The sequence below is a fragment of the Lactuca saligna genome, chromosome 5, assembly GCF_052625555.1.
Source record: "Lactuca saligna cultivar CGN05327 chromosome 5, ASM5262555v1, whole genome shotgun sequence".
Classification (NCBI taxonomy): domain Eukaryota; kingdom Viridiplantae; phylum Streptophyta; class Magnoliopsida; order Asterales; family Asteraceae; genus Lactuca; species Lactuca saligna.
Genome location: NC_136421.1, coordinates 84,516,757 through 84,531,185, shown reverse-complemented (window position 1 = coordinate 84,531,185; position 14,429 = coordinate 84,516,757). Strand labels below are relative to the sequence as shown.

Sequence of the window (14,429 nt, the reverse complement as noted above, 5' to 3'; positions counted from 1 at the left end):
TGTGGAACCCATATATATACCATTGGGCTACATTATTGGGTTTGGGGCGGGTTTTTGTGTCCAAAATGGCCCATTCCAGACTCAAAGACCAAGTGGTTACTTTTCAAAAGAAAATAAAAAATGGTTTACTTTTGTTAACTACAACTCTATTTGTGGTTAGATTACCGAATTTCCCTAATTTATTTTTGCTACTAAGATACGCGATAATAGTTTCTGTTTAACCAAACATAATAACAACGTATGTACAATTTTTTTACTAATAACAAGAACAAAAAGCTCTATAAGCATCAACCATTTATATAAATACTAAAACAAACCAACAATTATACAAAAAAAAAAAAAAAAAAAAAAAAAAAAAAAAAAAAAAAAAGTTTGATCAAAACATGAGTCGAAGAAAGCAAATCAAATCCACAGAAACGAAAATTTCACAACCAGTTTCCAACCCTAAATGAAGCAAAAAATGGTTAAAAACCAAATATTTATATGACCGAGTGATGATAAATAAATTTTGTGGAGGCATTAACTAAGCAAACCATCGGTCTTGAGCTTGGTCTCGGTTGCATCAGAAGCATAAGCCGCCTCATGCACCCCAAGAGCGGCTCGACCAGACGGGTCAAGATTTTTGGACCATGACGCGTCCCACTCCACCGCTTTAGCCGTACTGCATGCCACACTTGGACCACCTGGAACTGTTAATCTTGCTGCGTTCTGTTTCAAATCACAAACAAAAAAACTGAATAATAATAATAATAATAACACTTGGCCCATCTTTCTAGGGCTATTTTTCTTTAGGGTTATGCTGAGTGTGTTATACAAGTCATAGATTACCAAAAGCATAAATAGAAAAGAGAAAGCCACCTTTGGGAAGAACTTCTCAAAGATTGTCCGATAGTAGTACCCTTCTTTTGTCGTAGGGGTGTTTTCGGGATAAACAAAAGTTGCATTTGTTAGCATTGAATCAGTAACCTGCAAAAACAATTGTCTTTGGGTCATTTTTTTTTCTTTTTCATCAGATAAAATGTTGAGACTTTCTTTTTTGACATCATGGATACACCATTTGAATTCAAGAGTAAATGACTATTTTGCCCTTTTGTCTTAGAAGCAATGCTGAATAACAACAAACGACTGACCTGTTGGTTTGCATGGTCCTTCAAACCATCAATCCAACTGTATCCGACTCCATCACTGAATTGTTCCTTTTGTCTGTAAAGTATGTGCTGTTGAAGAGACAAGCAACTATTATAACTTGTAACTTTTTTATTTAAATTCAAATGAAATAATAATTGGAGAGTTAAACATTTCTAACAGTTCCTTTTGGGGTTTGGATATAAAATTAAGAGTAAATTACATTATTGGTCCCTGAGATTGTTCAAAATTTCAGTTTTGGTCCCATATAGTTTCCTATTGCAAACTCGGTTCAATTGTTGTAACGATTTTGGTTCCTATAGGCACCAAAAGCGCAAGATAAAACTATTGAAAAATACAATTTTTGAACAAAATCATTAAAACAATTGGAAATAGGCCTCAAAACTGCAAAAAGCTAAGGGACCAAAAATGTAATTCACTCTAAAACAGATGAAACAGCATACCTTCGGCAGATAAGGGTTTTCGGCATCATCAAATGCATTGCGCAAGACCCACTTCTCAATCCTCCCAATATCACGTTGAATCTATAATAAAATTACAACAAATTAAATCTTGGAAATTTAATTGTATAATTATTTATTCAATGTCGTGTTTTATATTTTGTAAATACAACCCATGCTAATTAATATTTTGAATATAACTATAGAATTTATCGTTTACTAAATTGAAGAATTAAACAAAATTAGGTTTATACTATAAAAAAGTTTCTAGTTGTATAATAAATTATGTCCTTGTAAATTTTATTGATAAAAATGGGCCATGTTACAAACTTCCAATCAATTCCATGATGAAACGAAAAAACAACGCCCCCAGCTTAAGGAATGATAATTAACAAAATTCAAGGACTTATGAAGATCGTTGTATAACAAAGTATGAATTACAAGATTATTTTGGTATCTAAGAGTAAGAGAATATATGAAAAGTTATATGAAGAAAAGTTAAAGTTAGTTTACCATTTTCCACTTAGGGTCAATGCTCATTGCAACATCAATGAATTCCTTATCTAGAAAAGGTACACGAGCTTCAAGACCCCATGCTGAAGTTGATTTGTTTGCCCTCAAACAATCAAACAAATGAAGAGCCTTTATCTATATCAATAAAGCATAATAAAGCATGAATCATAATCAAAAGATAATCATAATAATGATAAGGGTTAAATGCAAGAAATAACTATGTTTCTTTCATCTCTTCTTATTATGACATTGTACTTTAAAAAATATTACTGAAACACAAAGCAATTCTCATTGCTATAATGAGAACCGATTAAATTTTTTGAAATATAATAACAAAAGAACTGAAAATTTTATGAATTAGAACCTTTCGGCAAGTTTCCTCGTGAAACTCCTCCTTGTTAGGTGCCTTGTGGAAATACAAGTAGCCACCAAAGATTTCATCAGAGCCTTCTCCAGAAAGAACCATTTTTACTCCCAAAGACTTGATTTTTCTGGACATGAGAAACATGGGTGTGCTGGCTCTAATAGTTGTCACATCATACGTTTCAATATGGTAAATCACCTCTTCCAGTGCATCGATTCCTTCCTGATAAATTTTAACAACATCAGTATTTAGCAACCTACTTTCATTGCTTATTAAGGCATTGCATTTTGAAAAATCCACCTAGCGTTCTACTTTTAGTATTTTTTTTTATTATACTTTGAAAAATCTTAACAGTGAAAACTGCTTTAGTTAGGTGAACTATTTAAAGTATTTAACGTTGTAATAGAAAGAATTGAATGTAAGATACAATAACAAACAAATCAATAAAAGCACGTTGCTTGTATCCTACTTCCATTTTTTTTTCCATTACATCATATGTTTCTTGTTAAGGTATTGCAGCTTGGAAAATCTACCATGAACTTTCTAGTTTTGTTATTATTAGGAGATTATACTTTGTCTTTTAGTAATATTTTTTACTATAACTAGGTGGATTATTCAAGTATAAAACTGTAATAGAAAGACATGAATATTAAATACTAATAAACAGATTTACTGGATAAGAATTACCTGGACAGTAAAGTAAAACTCATGGTGGCGAGTGCCAAGATAATCAGCTACCTCTCTGGCAGCACTCAAATCAGGAGAACCCTAAAAAAAATTAAACCACAAATTTAGTAACAAACATTTCCAAAATAAATAAAAGGCAAATTAGATAAAGTAAGACATTAATTAGGAAATTTTTTATATATGATAATCAAATTAAGTTATATAAAAACCTAAAAGGTTGACCCTTGATGGAATATCTGTTGATAATTAATCAAATTAGGTTTACTTAAAAATAATAATAATAAAAAAAAAGTGGATAATAAATGAGATGAAAGAATCAAGAATGTTAACTGACCTTCAATCCAATGCAAAAAGTATGTAACTGTGATCCCCACTGCCAGGAAGCTTCTGAATTAGCCAGATGGCGTGAAGCAACAGCAGCAACAAGAGATGAATCAAGACCTCCAGAAAGAAGTACACCAAAGGGCACATCCGTCATTAGCCTCTTCACTACAGCCTGTAAATACCTCATATTAAAAATTTTACTCAAAAAAAAAAGTAATTCTACAAGTAACAAACCTTTTCAAAGGCATGACGTAGGAGCAGGGGATCATATGGAGTTGAAGGAATTCGTTCTGAATACCATGTGGGGTTATACCACCTTCTCAGCCCACCTGTTACATAAAAGTGTATATACATATTAATACAAAAGATTAAACCTTGTAAACTTAGGAATTATGGATATAAAAATGTAATTATAGATGCTTGATTAAAGGATGAATAATGCATACCAACTTTGCTAGAATATATATGGCCAGGAAGAAATGACATAAACTGTTCACAGTCATCACTCAAAGCTTTCATTTCTGAAGCAAACCACACAGAACCTGCAGATGAAGTCAAAAGTTTAAAAAAAAATAAAAAAGAAAATATGAAATACTAAGTATTAAGATTTATAGATACCATCAAGGCCCCAGCCCATGTAGAGTGGGGTGATCCCAATAGCATCCCTAGCTGCTATGTAACTTTTATCGCGAGTGTCCAGAAGCACAAAAGAGAACATTCCATCCAACATGTGCACAAAGTCTTCTCCATATTCCTCATACTAGTAGTAAATAATACATAACTAAAGTTACCACAAAATATTCCAAACAGTTCAAAATTCAAATGCCATTTCATTTTATATCATTCTTTACTTGACATGTTATCTGATTTTTTTGTAACTTGTACGTATTCCTGTTAAAGTTATAAAAGGTACTTACAAGATGGGCAATCACTTCACAGTCACTTCCAGTGTTGAACTTGTGAGATGTCAGTTTCTCCCTTAAAGCTTTATGGTTGTATATCTCCCCATTAACCTAAAAAACAAAAAAGTCAACCTTTTGGTTAGCTTCATTATACAAGAATTACAAAAAAGAGATTCATTGGTTGACAAAATATGCATTGACTTTTGTTGCTACTATTTTGACTTTTGGTCTGGTTTACTTGCATCAACATGTCTTGATGACAAAAAGTATTGCAGTTACCGTGACAATAATCGTTTTGTCTTCATTGTAAAGTGGTTGATCTCCAGAAGCAGGATCAACAATTGCTAACCGTTGATGAGCAAGATAACAGTCTTGCTCACTGTGGAGCCCACTCCAGTCTGGACCTCTATGGCGCAATCTGACACAATGAACAAAAAAAAAAAAAAAAAAAAAAAAAAAAAACATAAAGAGGGGAATCAATAATTGACAACTTATCTAATGTGTTTTAATTTTTTACAAAATCATACATAGCCAATAGTCATTTTGACTCTTTTAGAAGAAAAGCATATAGGTTATTGAGAGTGTTGTTCTTCAAGGGAATGGTGGGTTTGATGACCTTAACTCTAGATTGGGATATGAAAATGAGCATTCAAAAGATGTGATTTTGGTCAATCATATGTTTGATATTTACTGTTTTACAAATCATCAAAGTAGAGATTAATATGGGATTAAAAGATGATTAAGCAAATGCGTATGAAGCTCATTTAGATATACAAAGATATTAATGTTTATAGATTACATGAACATAAGACTAAAGTTAGATTCAATTACTTGTAAAAAAAATTATAATATGATTTCCATGGATATAGGAGTTCAGTGATGCCAATCCAATAACTGGGCCTAAGATTAAGACTATATTAATTCTGGACTTCTGGTCACCCACCAAATACATCATCCCTTACTCCCTTAGCTTCCATTTTTCCAATTTTTTTGGATAACATTAATACCATAAAATCTGAGGCCCCAAGTGTTACAGTTTACACGAAATTTATCCTGTTCTTCATCACATAGTGAGATATAGTTCTCATCATCTCACAAAAACAAAAAATTCAACATAAATTCGTCGTAAATGAGGCAAATGCCAACAAACAAAATCCAGAAATATGAAAAAGATAATATACAATAGCCGGATTTGATTAATGATGGACAATAGTAGCCGATTGCATCAACCGAAAAGAATAAATAACTAAAAATGGTGATAAAGATGACATTACCGTCTAGAAAGTTCGATGATTCTGGCTCTCTTGGCCTGAGAGCAATCCACACAACCAAATACCGCGAGTATTCCACACATGGCGTCTGGAAGCTTCTAAAATCAATCAAAAATGGCTTTAGAATCTACACAGATTAGGTATTGCACAAGGGCATGCAGAGGAGAATCGTGGAGACAGTGAGTAAAGAAACGGAGGCCTGGCTGCGCTGAATATGTAAAACCGATTCGATTAATCAGGGCCGTTGGTTTTACTGCAGCTCGGACTTCAGAATAGATTCCTTCCAATTTCTTACCAAGATTTTATTATTTTTATTTCAATTTTCTAGTTGTTCGGGTTTTAGTGTTTTACCCAATAACCAAACCCACTCCACACTATTTTATTTATTATTACTTTTTTAATATTAAATTAAATAAAAAACACAATTTACAATATAAATAAATATTTTATAGTATTAATTAAAACCACGTTATATTAATTAAAAAATATATAAAAATTACACCTAAACTAAAATAAAAAAACTTAAAAATTAAAACTAAATTACTAAAAAAACATAAAAAAACATAGAAAATTGAACTTGAAAAATTATCCATTTTACAGGAATATGTGTTTGTTGTATGTAAAAATATGTGTAACGTATCCGTATATATAGAGGTTAATTTAAATTGAAAATCTTTTTTTTAATTGTTTTTAAGGGCTACAAAATCACAACCCACAAAATATTTGAATCTTACACATCTTTAATCTCATTGGGTGTCTTTGTTTGTCTTTGCATCCACTCCACAGTCAAACCACTAGCACTTGGGGCAGTGTTCACGAGTCTTTTGGAATGCCACCTAAGCTTCCATACAGGGGTTTTTAGCCCACTCCGAATAGTCTTACCCTCTTTTGAAAAAAAAAATACCACTTTTGAAATGGTTTGGTATTAGAATGGTTATGAATTTTTTCCCTCAAATAAATTAAATATTTTTTCGTTCATACTCATCATTCTATCTTTTAATAAATTAATAATACTTAAATACATTTGTCATCATTTAATATGGGTAAAAGTATGGATATAAGAAAAATATAGGAATATATTTAATTTCTCTTTTTTGAATTAGTCTTATTTTGGCATGGTATTTGCATGTCTTTTTCCATCCAGTTTAGGGTGTGTTTAGTTGCGGAAAAATGAACCGTTTTCCAAAAAAAATTTCTAAGAAAAATGAAAATTTTGAAAACACGTTTAGTTCGTCTATTTTACTAAATTTTTCACGAAAAATGAAAATTTTATATTTTTTTAAATTACAAAGAAGTTGGAAATTTTTGGAAAACTGATAATCATTGTTTTCCACGTTTAACTAATTCCAAAATTTTTCTAAAATATAAACACTCACTCTCACTCTATCCACCTCTACCTACCATCACCTTAATACCTCCAACCCACCACATCCTACCTACCTACACTCACTCCTAAACCCACCCCCACCCTACTCCCCACAAACACACACACACACCAACCCCCTCCCCACTACACACACACACAGACTCACCCACACATACCTACAAACACATACACCAACCCCCACAAACACAACCCCCCCCCCCCCACACACACACACACCAACCTCCACAAACACACACACACATCCCCACCCCCACAAACACACACACACACACACACACACAAACTCACGCGCGCACACACACATAACACAACTATCACAATCACCGACCTACCATTACCATCACCATCAGCACCACCATTACCCCATCACCAGCACCACCACCACCGTCATCACCACCACTGCCACAATTGCTGCTGCCACCACCACCGCCTGTCATCACCACCATCGCCGCCACCCTGTTGCCACCGCCACCACTACCACCACCATCGCCATCATCAACACCACCACTGCCCCCGCCACCGTCACCGTCCCCACACCCACCCTACCACTGTTATCGTTTTCTAAAAATGAAAACCGATAGAAAATTACATATCTAAATACGTTTTCTAATTTTCTAAAACTGAAAATGAAAAATGAATATGTTTTAACTAAACGCATTTTCTAAATTTTCCAATGAAAACCAAAAACTAGGGATAAGCATGGGTCAGTTTTTGGCTAAAACCAAACCAAACCGTAGAAAGTCGGTTTTTCGGTTTTTAAGCCCATATAGGTTCAGCTTTTGCATGGTTCGGTTTTTCGGTTTTCCGGGTTGGGTTCATGGGTTTTCGATTTTAAACCGTGGGTATATGAGCTCATTTTTTGTTTCTAGTTTTTGAATTCAAACCTAGTGAAAGTACGTTGCAATAAATAGTATCGCAAATACTTTAAATATACTAAAATAAAGAGTACGGATTCTAATATTCTAAACGGATAAAAGTATTCAAAAGATCATAGTTTAACACCATTAAGAGTTTGTTGAAAACAAATATAAAGTACTAAAATTATAAAGTCTAAAGTCTAAAACTAACAGTTTAAAACATAATAAATAATACTTATATGTGGGCCGGTTTGGTTTTTATGGGCGGTTTTATACGTCAAAACCGAACTAAACCGTTATTTTTCAGTTTTTTGTAAAATTCAAACAAAAACCGTCGGTTATTGCTTTGGTTCGGTTTTTCGGTTTCGGTTATGTCGGTTTTTTTGGTTTTTTATTATTCGGTTTGGTTTTTGTTCATCCCTACCGGAAACGGAAAATAAAAACTGAAAAGGGAAAACAAAAAACAGAAAATGAAAATTGTTTTTCCGTAACTAAACGCAACCTTAGGGTTTATCGGTTCCGTTTCATTTATTGTTTCAGTTTTGTTTTTCTATTAACAAATATGTGGTTAACACCAAAGTGATACATTAAAAATAAAAATAATAATAATAATAAATAAAGATGTTAGGTAATGTGTGATTAGCACAAAAATGTTATGATTTAAATTGACTTTTAGTCATTTCTCAAATCGGGCTCGGACCGAATGGAGTTTTATTGGACTAGACTCAGAACGAACCTGTCTTTTTTATACCACTTTCTACTAGTCTTTTATTTAGTCCAATCTTTTTTCAGGCATATACTTTTTTGGTTTGGTCTCGTTCTAAGCCTGTTCGATCTCGGTTCTTTTTGCGGGATCAATCTTTTTATCTTTTTGGTTGTGTCTACTTGCAACAACCAAATCATAAGTTTCTAAGGTTAAAAAAATAAATGTGAAAATGATACAATACCAATTCTTTTTTTCCCATACCATGTAAGATACCATCTATTGTTGGTATATAAATTTCGTAAAGAGTACCATAGCAAGTATAATTAATACCAATTTGTTTAGCTACCAATAATGTTTGTCGATTCAAATTTGTAATAATACATATCAAAAACAAAAAATAAAATTAACTTTGTAATAAAATATAAATTTGTAATGGTACGTACCAAGAAGAAAAAATAATATGAATTTTGTAATAAAACATTAAAAAACAAAAAATAATATGAATTTTGTAATAAAACATTTAAAAAAAAAACAAGAGATGTATACGTGACACCTAAGTTCATGGTTAGGAGTTTTAAAAATAACTATTTAACTGAATATACTTGATTATTGTTAAAATATTAAAAGAGAATAACTAAGACTATGTTTATTTAAGTTTGTGATTTTTGGTAAATCATATGGATTTAAGTTTGTGAGTTTTGGTAAATCATATGGATCATTTAATAACAAATCAATTAAGAATTGGATATTTTAAATTAGTTATTGAAGACCAAAAACATAAACTAAAGTAATCAGAATAATATTAACCTAAGATATAAAAGTAAAATGGGCTAAATGTATAAAAGGAAAAAAAACATAAATTAAATAAAATTAATTAAATTTGAAATAAGATAACTCAAGGGAGGTCTTTTGTGAGTTCATAAAGTGTCCATAATGTTAGAGAAAACAAGTTTAGGGGAATGGCCTCCAACCAATTCAAGGACCAAAAGTAAAAAATAGTTTTTCTTAAGATACAGGCAACATATGATTCGTATCCCTCCAAGACATGACCTTAAACTTACATAAACCCTACACACCCCTCTACTCTATATGTGAGCCTTTAGTCGGTTGTTTTACCACCCAAAAACGCATGTCATGTTAAGTTTTCTTTAGAAGAAAAGAAAATTGAGAATAAGACTTCCAGGAGAGCTTGAGCCTAACCAACGACTTCATCCAAGTAAATAAAAGATCTTTATGCTCGATAATCATTATGATGTAACGGCCTAAATTTTTCAAAAGAAAATTTTTATTTTTAAATAGTCAAACATTTCCAATAAAGCACAAATCTAAAGAAGAATTGTTTTCAGTTTCATAACATCAATAATTTTTATTTCAAATATCAGAGTGTCCCATCAAATCAAATGCTAGAGAATGCATGTCGCGCCATCAAGCCTTGTCCTTTCCCTTAGGCTCAGAAGTACCTGAAACAATTCAACAAATTGTAAGCTAATGCTTAGTGAGTTACCCAGAGCACCCCCTCCCCCCGGCAATCCACATAATCACATAATCCATATTGGCTATAAAAGTTACATAAACCATACAAGCGATGCATACAACATATAGCGATGTCGTGGGCTCACCCCAGGGTCTTATTCCAGGATGTCATGGGCTCCCTACATGGTCTTACACCTAAGTACCATGGGCTCCCCATGGTCTTGAATAAGAAACCAATGGGCTCTCCACATGGTCTTACATCCAAGTGTTATGGGCTCTCCCATGGTCTTTAATAGGAAAGTCATAAGCTCTCCACATGGTCTTACATCCAGGTACTATGGGCTCTCCCATGGTCTTCCATACAAGCATATAACATATACAACTAGCATACCTCCTAGCACATAACCAGCTAACATGCCACACAACACTACTTCAACTAGTGTACCATATATCATAAAATGGGTCGGCCTTAGTGCCTTCGACCCATTAGTATGGTGAGGAGACTCACCTCTCAAGAATACTGAACTGATAAGATAGAATCTGATAAGTCCCAATGCGAAGATCCAACTCAACTGCCTATAACCATCATGTGATTAACTTGTCAAAATCCCAAAATACCATAAATACCCTTGAAGTCAAACTTTGTCAACCCTGGCCAAATTCCACGTCAACAGTCAATGTTGACCCCATCTCGTTGAGTGCATTAGCAACTCGTCGAGTACCTTCAGAGTCCAGAAAATCAGGGAAAACCCTAACCAACTCGCCGAGTTGTCTCATCAACTCGTTGAGTTACTAGTCATATCAAAAACGGGGAAAACCCGATCTAACTCGTCGGGTTATCTTATCAACTCTCCGAGTTTACTCTGTAGACCGAAAACGGGAAACCCGCTCCAACTCGCCGAGTCGCCAGGGCAACTTGTCAAGTTTTCCCTTGTCTTAACATAATCAGCCCTTCTAGTTGAATCCAAACTTCCAAACTATAGATCCAGTCCCTTAAGACCGAAATACCACGTAAAGTTGAAAACTTTACGTGCATGCATGGCCACAAATGGCTAAAACACTAAAGTTAGGGTTCATAAAATACTTAGAACGTGGAAAGGGCCTAGACTAGGTAAAGGGAGCAACTTTATGTCATTGAAGACCTAGAGGTGTCCAGATCTGGAACCATATCCTCATGACAAATCCAAATTCAAGTATGAATGTAACACTCAAAATTGAAGGCAAATTTAAATTTTCAAAAACACGTCGAATTCATCAAAACATTACAACTTTGTTTTCAAAATACATTTATATCAGAGTTTTCCCAAAAACATAACACAATAGGAGGAGTTGTATGATCATGCCTTCGCCTTGCCGCGATCCCCTGAGGTACCTGAAACAATAAACTGAAACTGTAAGTCCGAGAGCTTAGTGAGTTACCCCCAAAATACCGATACACATACAGTCCATATAGCAATATCAACATTAGCATATCATATCAATCAAAAACAGAACAACATGCACTGGGTCCACAGCTTTACAAGCTGGACTACCCCTGGGCCCTCAGTACGAGTCTAGAATGCCTACCGGGCCCTCTGCTCATATCTGGAATGCCATCGAGCCCTCAGTACGAGTCTGGAATGCCTACCGGGCCCTCAGCTCGTATCTGGAATGCTCTCGGGTTTGTTGACTACCGCACGGAGCAGTCCAACCTCAACCCACCCCACATAATATGTCGACATGTAACAGATAAATGCACATACGGGTAATCAATCAGTATCACAGGCAATCCTACAGATCTACCCGACTAGCACATCAACTGGCATGCATTACTAACTCAAACTCAACATAATAATAATTACTAAGATATCAAATCCAATGGGCCGACCTTGGTGCCTTAGACCCCTTAATATAGTGAGGATAAGTCACCTCGCAACTGTCATCGGAAATAAGAAAGCTCAACTCCCGGGTCCAACACGACCTTCACCACCTAAAAGTACCACACGACCTTTTTCATAAATCTCCCAATCCTAGAAACCCATAGAATTCAATTGGTCAACCCCTTGGTCCAAGTCAAAGTCCATAGTCAGAGTCAACAGTCTATGTTGACTCAACTCACCGAGTGCAGGTCGCCGACTCGCCGAGTTCTTCCTGAGTTCGAGAAGTCGTGGAATCCTCGACTTGCTCGTCGAGGTCTCCTTTTAACTCATCGAGTTAATATGCGGCCAAGATTTTGCGAGAAACCCTAGCCAACTCGCTGAGTTTTCTAACACTCGCCGAGTTCATGGCAATCTTCAACGAACTCGCCGAGTTGTTCATCCAACTCGCCGAGTTCATGGCCATCTTCAACAGACTCACCGAGTCCCTTAATCAACTCGCTGAGTCCATGCAGATGCTCTTTAAGCCATGGCAAGGCCCCAAACTACAGATCCAAGATCCTAAGGCACGTTTATTACATAAAGTTGCAATCTTTACGTACATGCAAGGCTCTAAAGGCCCGAAATGATCAATCTAAGCTCTTTAATGGAGTTTTACACCTTGGGAGGCTTTCAACCTTGCACAATCTGGGAACTTTATGGATCTAGAGGTCAAGGGAAGTCCAGATCTGAAGTTATGACTTTAGATTTTAGCTTAAACATGGAGAGTCCTTCATAACACCCATCCAAGGGAGGTTCAAAGTGAAAAGGGCTTAAGGAATAGCCTATTACCTTCCAAAGAGTGATGTCTGATGCAATCCCTTAGTTTTCCCGAGCTCCTGGCCTTGCTTTTCCTTGCTTCTTCAAATGCTTCCTTCCAAGGTTACTCCTTCAAGCTTGGACACCAAAGAACACACACACACACATACACACACGTTTTAGGGTTTGAGAGGGACAAGAGGCATAAGGGGAGGCTGGTGGAGGCCAATGATCCTTTAAATAGGGTGTAAAACCCCAAAATTTAGGGTTTCATCTGCCAGCTCCTACTCGCCGAGTCCCTTGGTGGACTCGCCGAGTAGGTCACTAAACACGCGTTCCATTCCCACTGCTACTTGGCGAGTAGGGCAACCAACTCGCCGAGTAGGTCATAAGACCAATTATTCTTTAATTAAATTTATACCTGGAATCAGGACGTTACAATTCTCCCCCACTTGGACTAGACTTCATCCTCGAAGTCTGCTGCGGTGAATAGTCCTGGATAATGTTCTCGCATTTCTGCCTCTGCCTCCCACGTCCATTCGGATCCCTTCCGATGCTCCCATTATACCTTCACCAAAGGTATTTCCTTGTTCCTTAGTATCTTCACCTTTTCTCTAGTATGGCCACGGGCCTCTCCACATAGTTCAGGCACTCATCGACCTGAATATCATCCAACGACACCACCGCCTCCTGATCCATAACGCACTTTCGCAGCTGCAAAATGTGGAAAGTGTTGTGTATCCGACTAAGCTCCTCCGGAAGCTCTAACCTCTAAGCCACCTTGCCAACCCTAGCAGTGATCCTGAACGGTCCGATATATCGGGGACCCAATTTTCCCCTCTTCCTGAAGCGGATCACGCCCTTCCAAGGTGAGACCTTCAGGAGTACCATGTCTCCCACCTGAAATTCCAACTCGGATCGGCGTTTGTCGGCATAAATCTCTTGTCGACTCTGAGCGGTCTGCAAGCATTGTCTAACTTGATGGATCTTTTCGGTAGTCTGCAAAACCTCCTCCGTACTACCCATCACCCTGTGTCCAACTTCGCCCCAACAGATTGGGGTGCGACATCTCCGCCCGTACAACAACTCGAATGGCGGGGCGCCCAGACTGGAGTGATGGCTGTTGTTGTAGGCGAATTCCACAAGTGGTAGGTGGGAGTCCCAACTCCCGCCGAAATCAATGACACATGCCCTCAACATGTCCTCGAGGGTCTAAATAGTCTGCTCGCTCTGGCCGTCGGTCTGCGGGTGGAATGTTGTGCTGAAGTGCAACCGAGTGCCCAGCTCCTCGTGAAACTTTTGCCAGAAGTGAGAGGTAAACCTGACATCCCGATCAGAGACAATGGAGACAGGAACCCCATGGCGCGACACGATCTCCCGAACGTACAATTCGGCTAGTTTCTCAGCTTATGAGCCCTCTCGAATAGCCAAGAAATGGGCGTTCTTGGTTAATCGATCCACGATGACCCATATAGCATCAAACCCCCTTGCTGTCTTTGGAAATTTGGTAATAAAGTCCATCGTGATCTATTCCCATTACCACATGGGAATCTCTAGGGGCTGAAATTTCCCATGCGGCCTCTGATGCTCGGCCTTGACCATCCTACAAGTCAATCACCTCTCAACGTACCAAGCTATTTCCCATTTCATGCACGGCCACCAATAACTCAACCTCAAATCTCGATACATCTTGGTGGCCCCCGGG

At 36.5% G+C, this 14,429-nt stretch overlaps 1 protein-coding gene across 1 annotated transcript; it reads right to left on the bottom strand.

Moving 5' to 3' along the window:
* Positions 1–267: 267 nt before the first annotated feature.
* LOC145048955 (asparagine synthetase [glutamine-hydrolyzing] 2) lies at positions 268–5,883 on the bottom strand. Its single transcript, XM_078997611.1, has 14 exons — positions 5,651–5,883; positions 4,656–4,794; positions 4,392–4,487; positions 4,093–4,234; positions 3,921–4,016; positions 3,709–3,803; positions 3,485–3,646; positions 3,151–3,231; positions 2,464–2,685; positions 2,100–2,234; positions 1,590–1,670; positions 1,131–1,217; positions 859–966; positions 268–708 (listed from the first exon to the last, which is right to left on the bottom strand). The coding sequence occupies exons 1-14, from the start codon at positions 5,728–5,730 to the stop codon at positions 520–522; spliced, it is 1,713 nt and encodes a 570-aa protein (XP_078853737.1). The 5' UTR covers positions 5,731–5,883; the 3' UTR covers positions 268–519.
* Between the last annotated feature and the right edge of the window lie 8,546 nt (positions 5,884–14,429).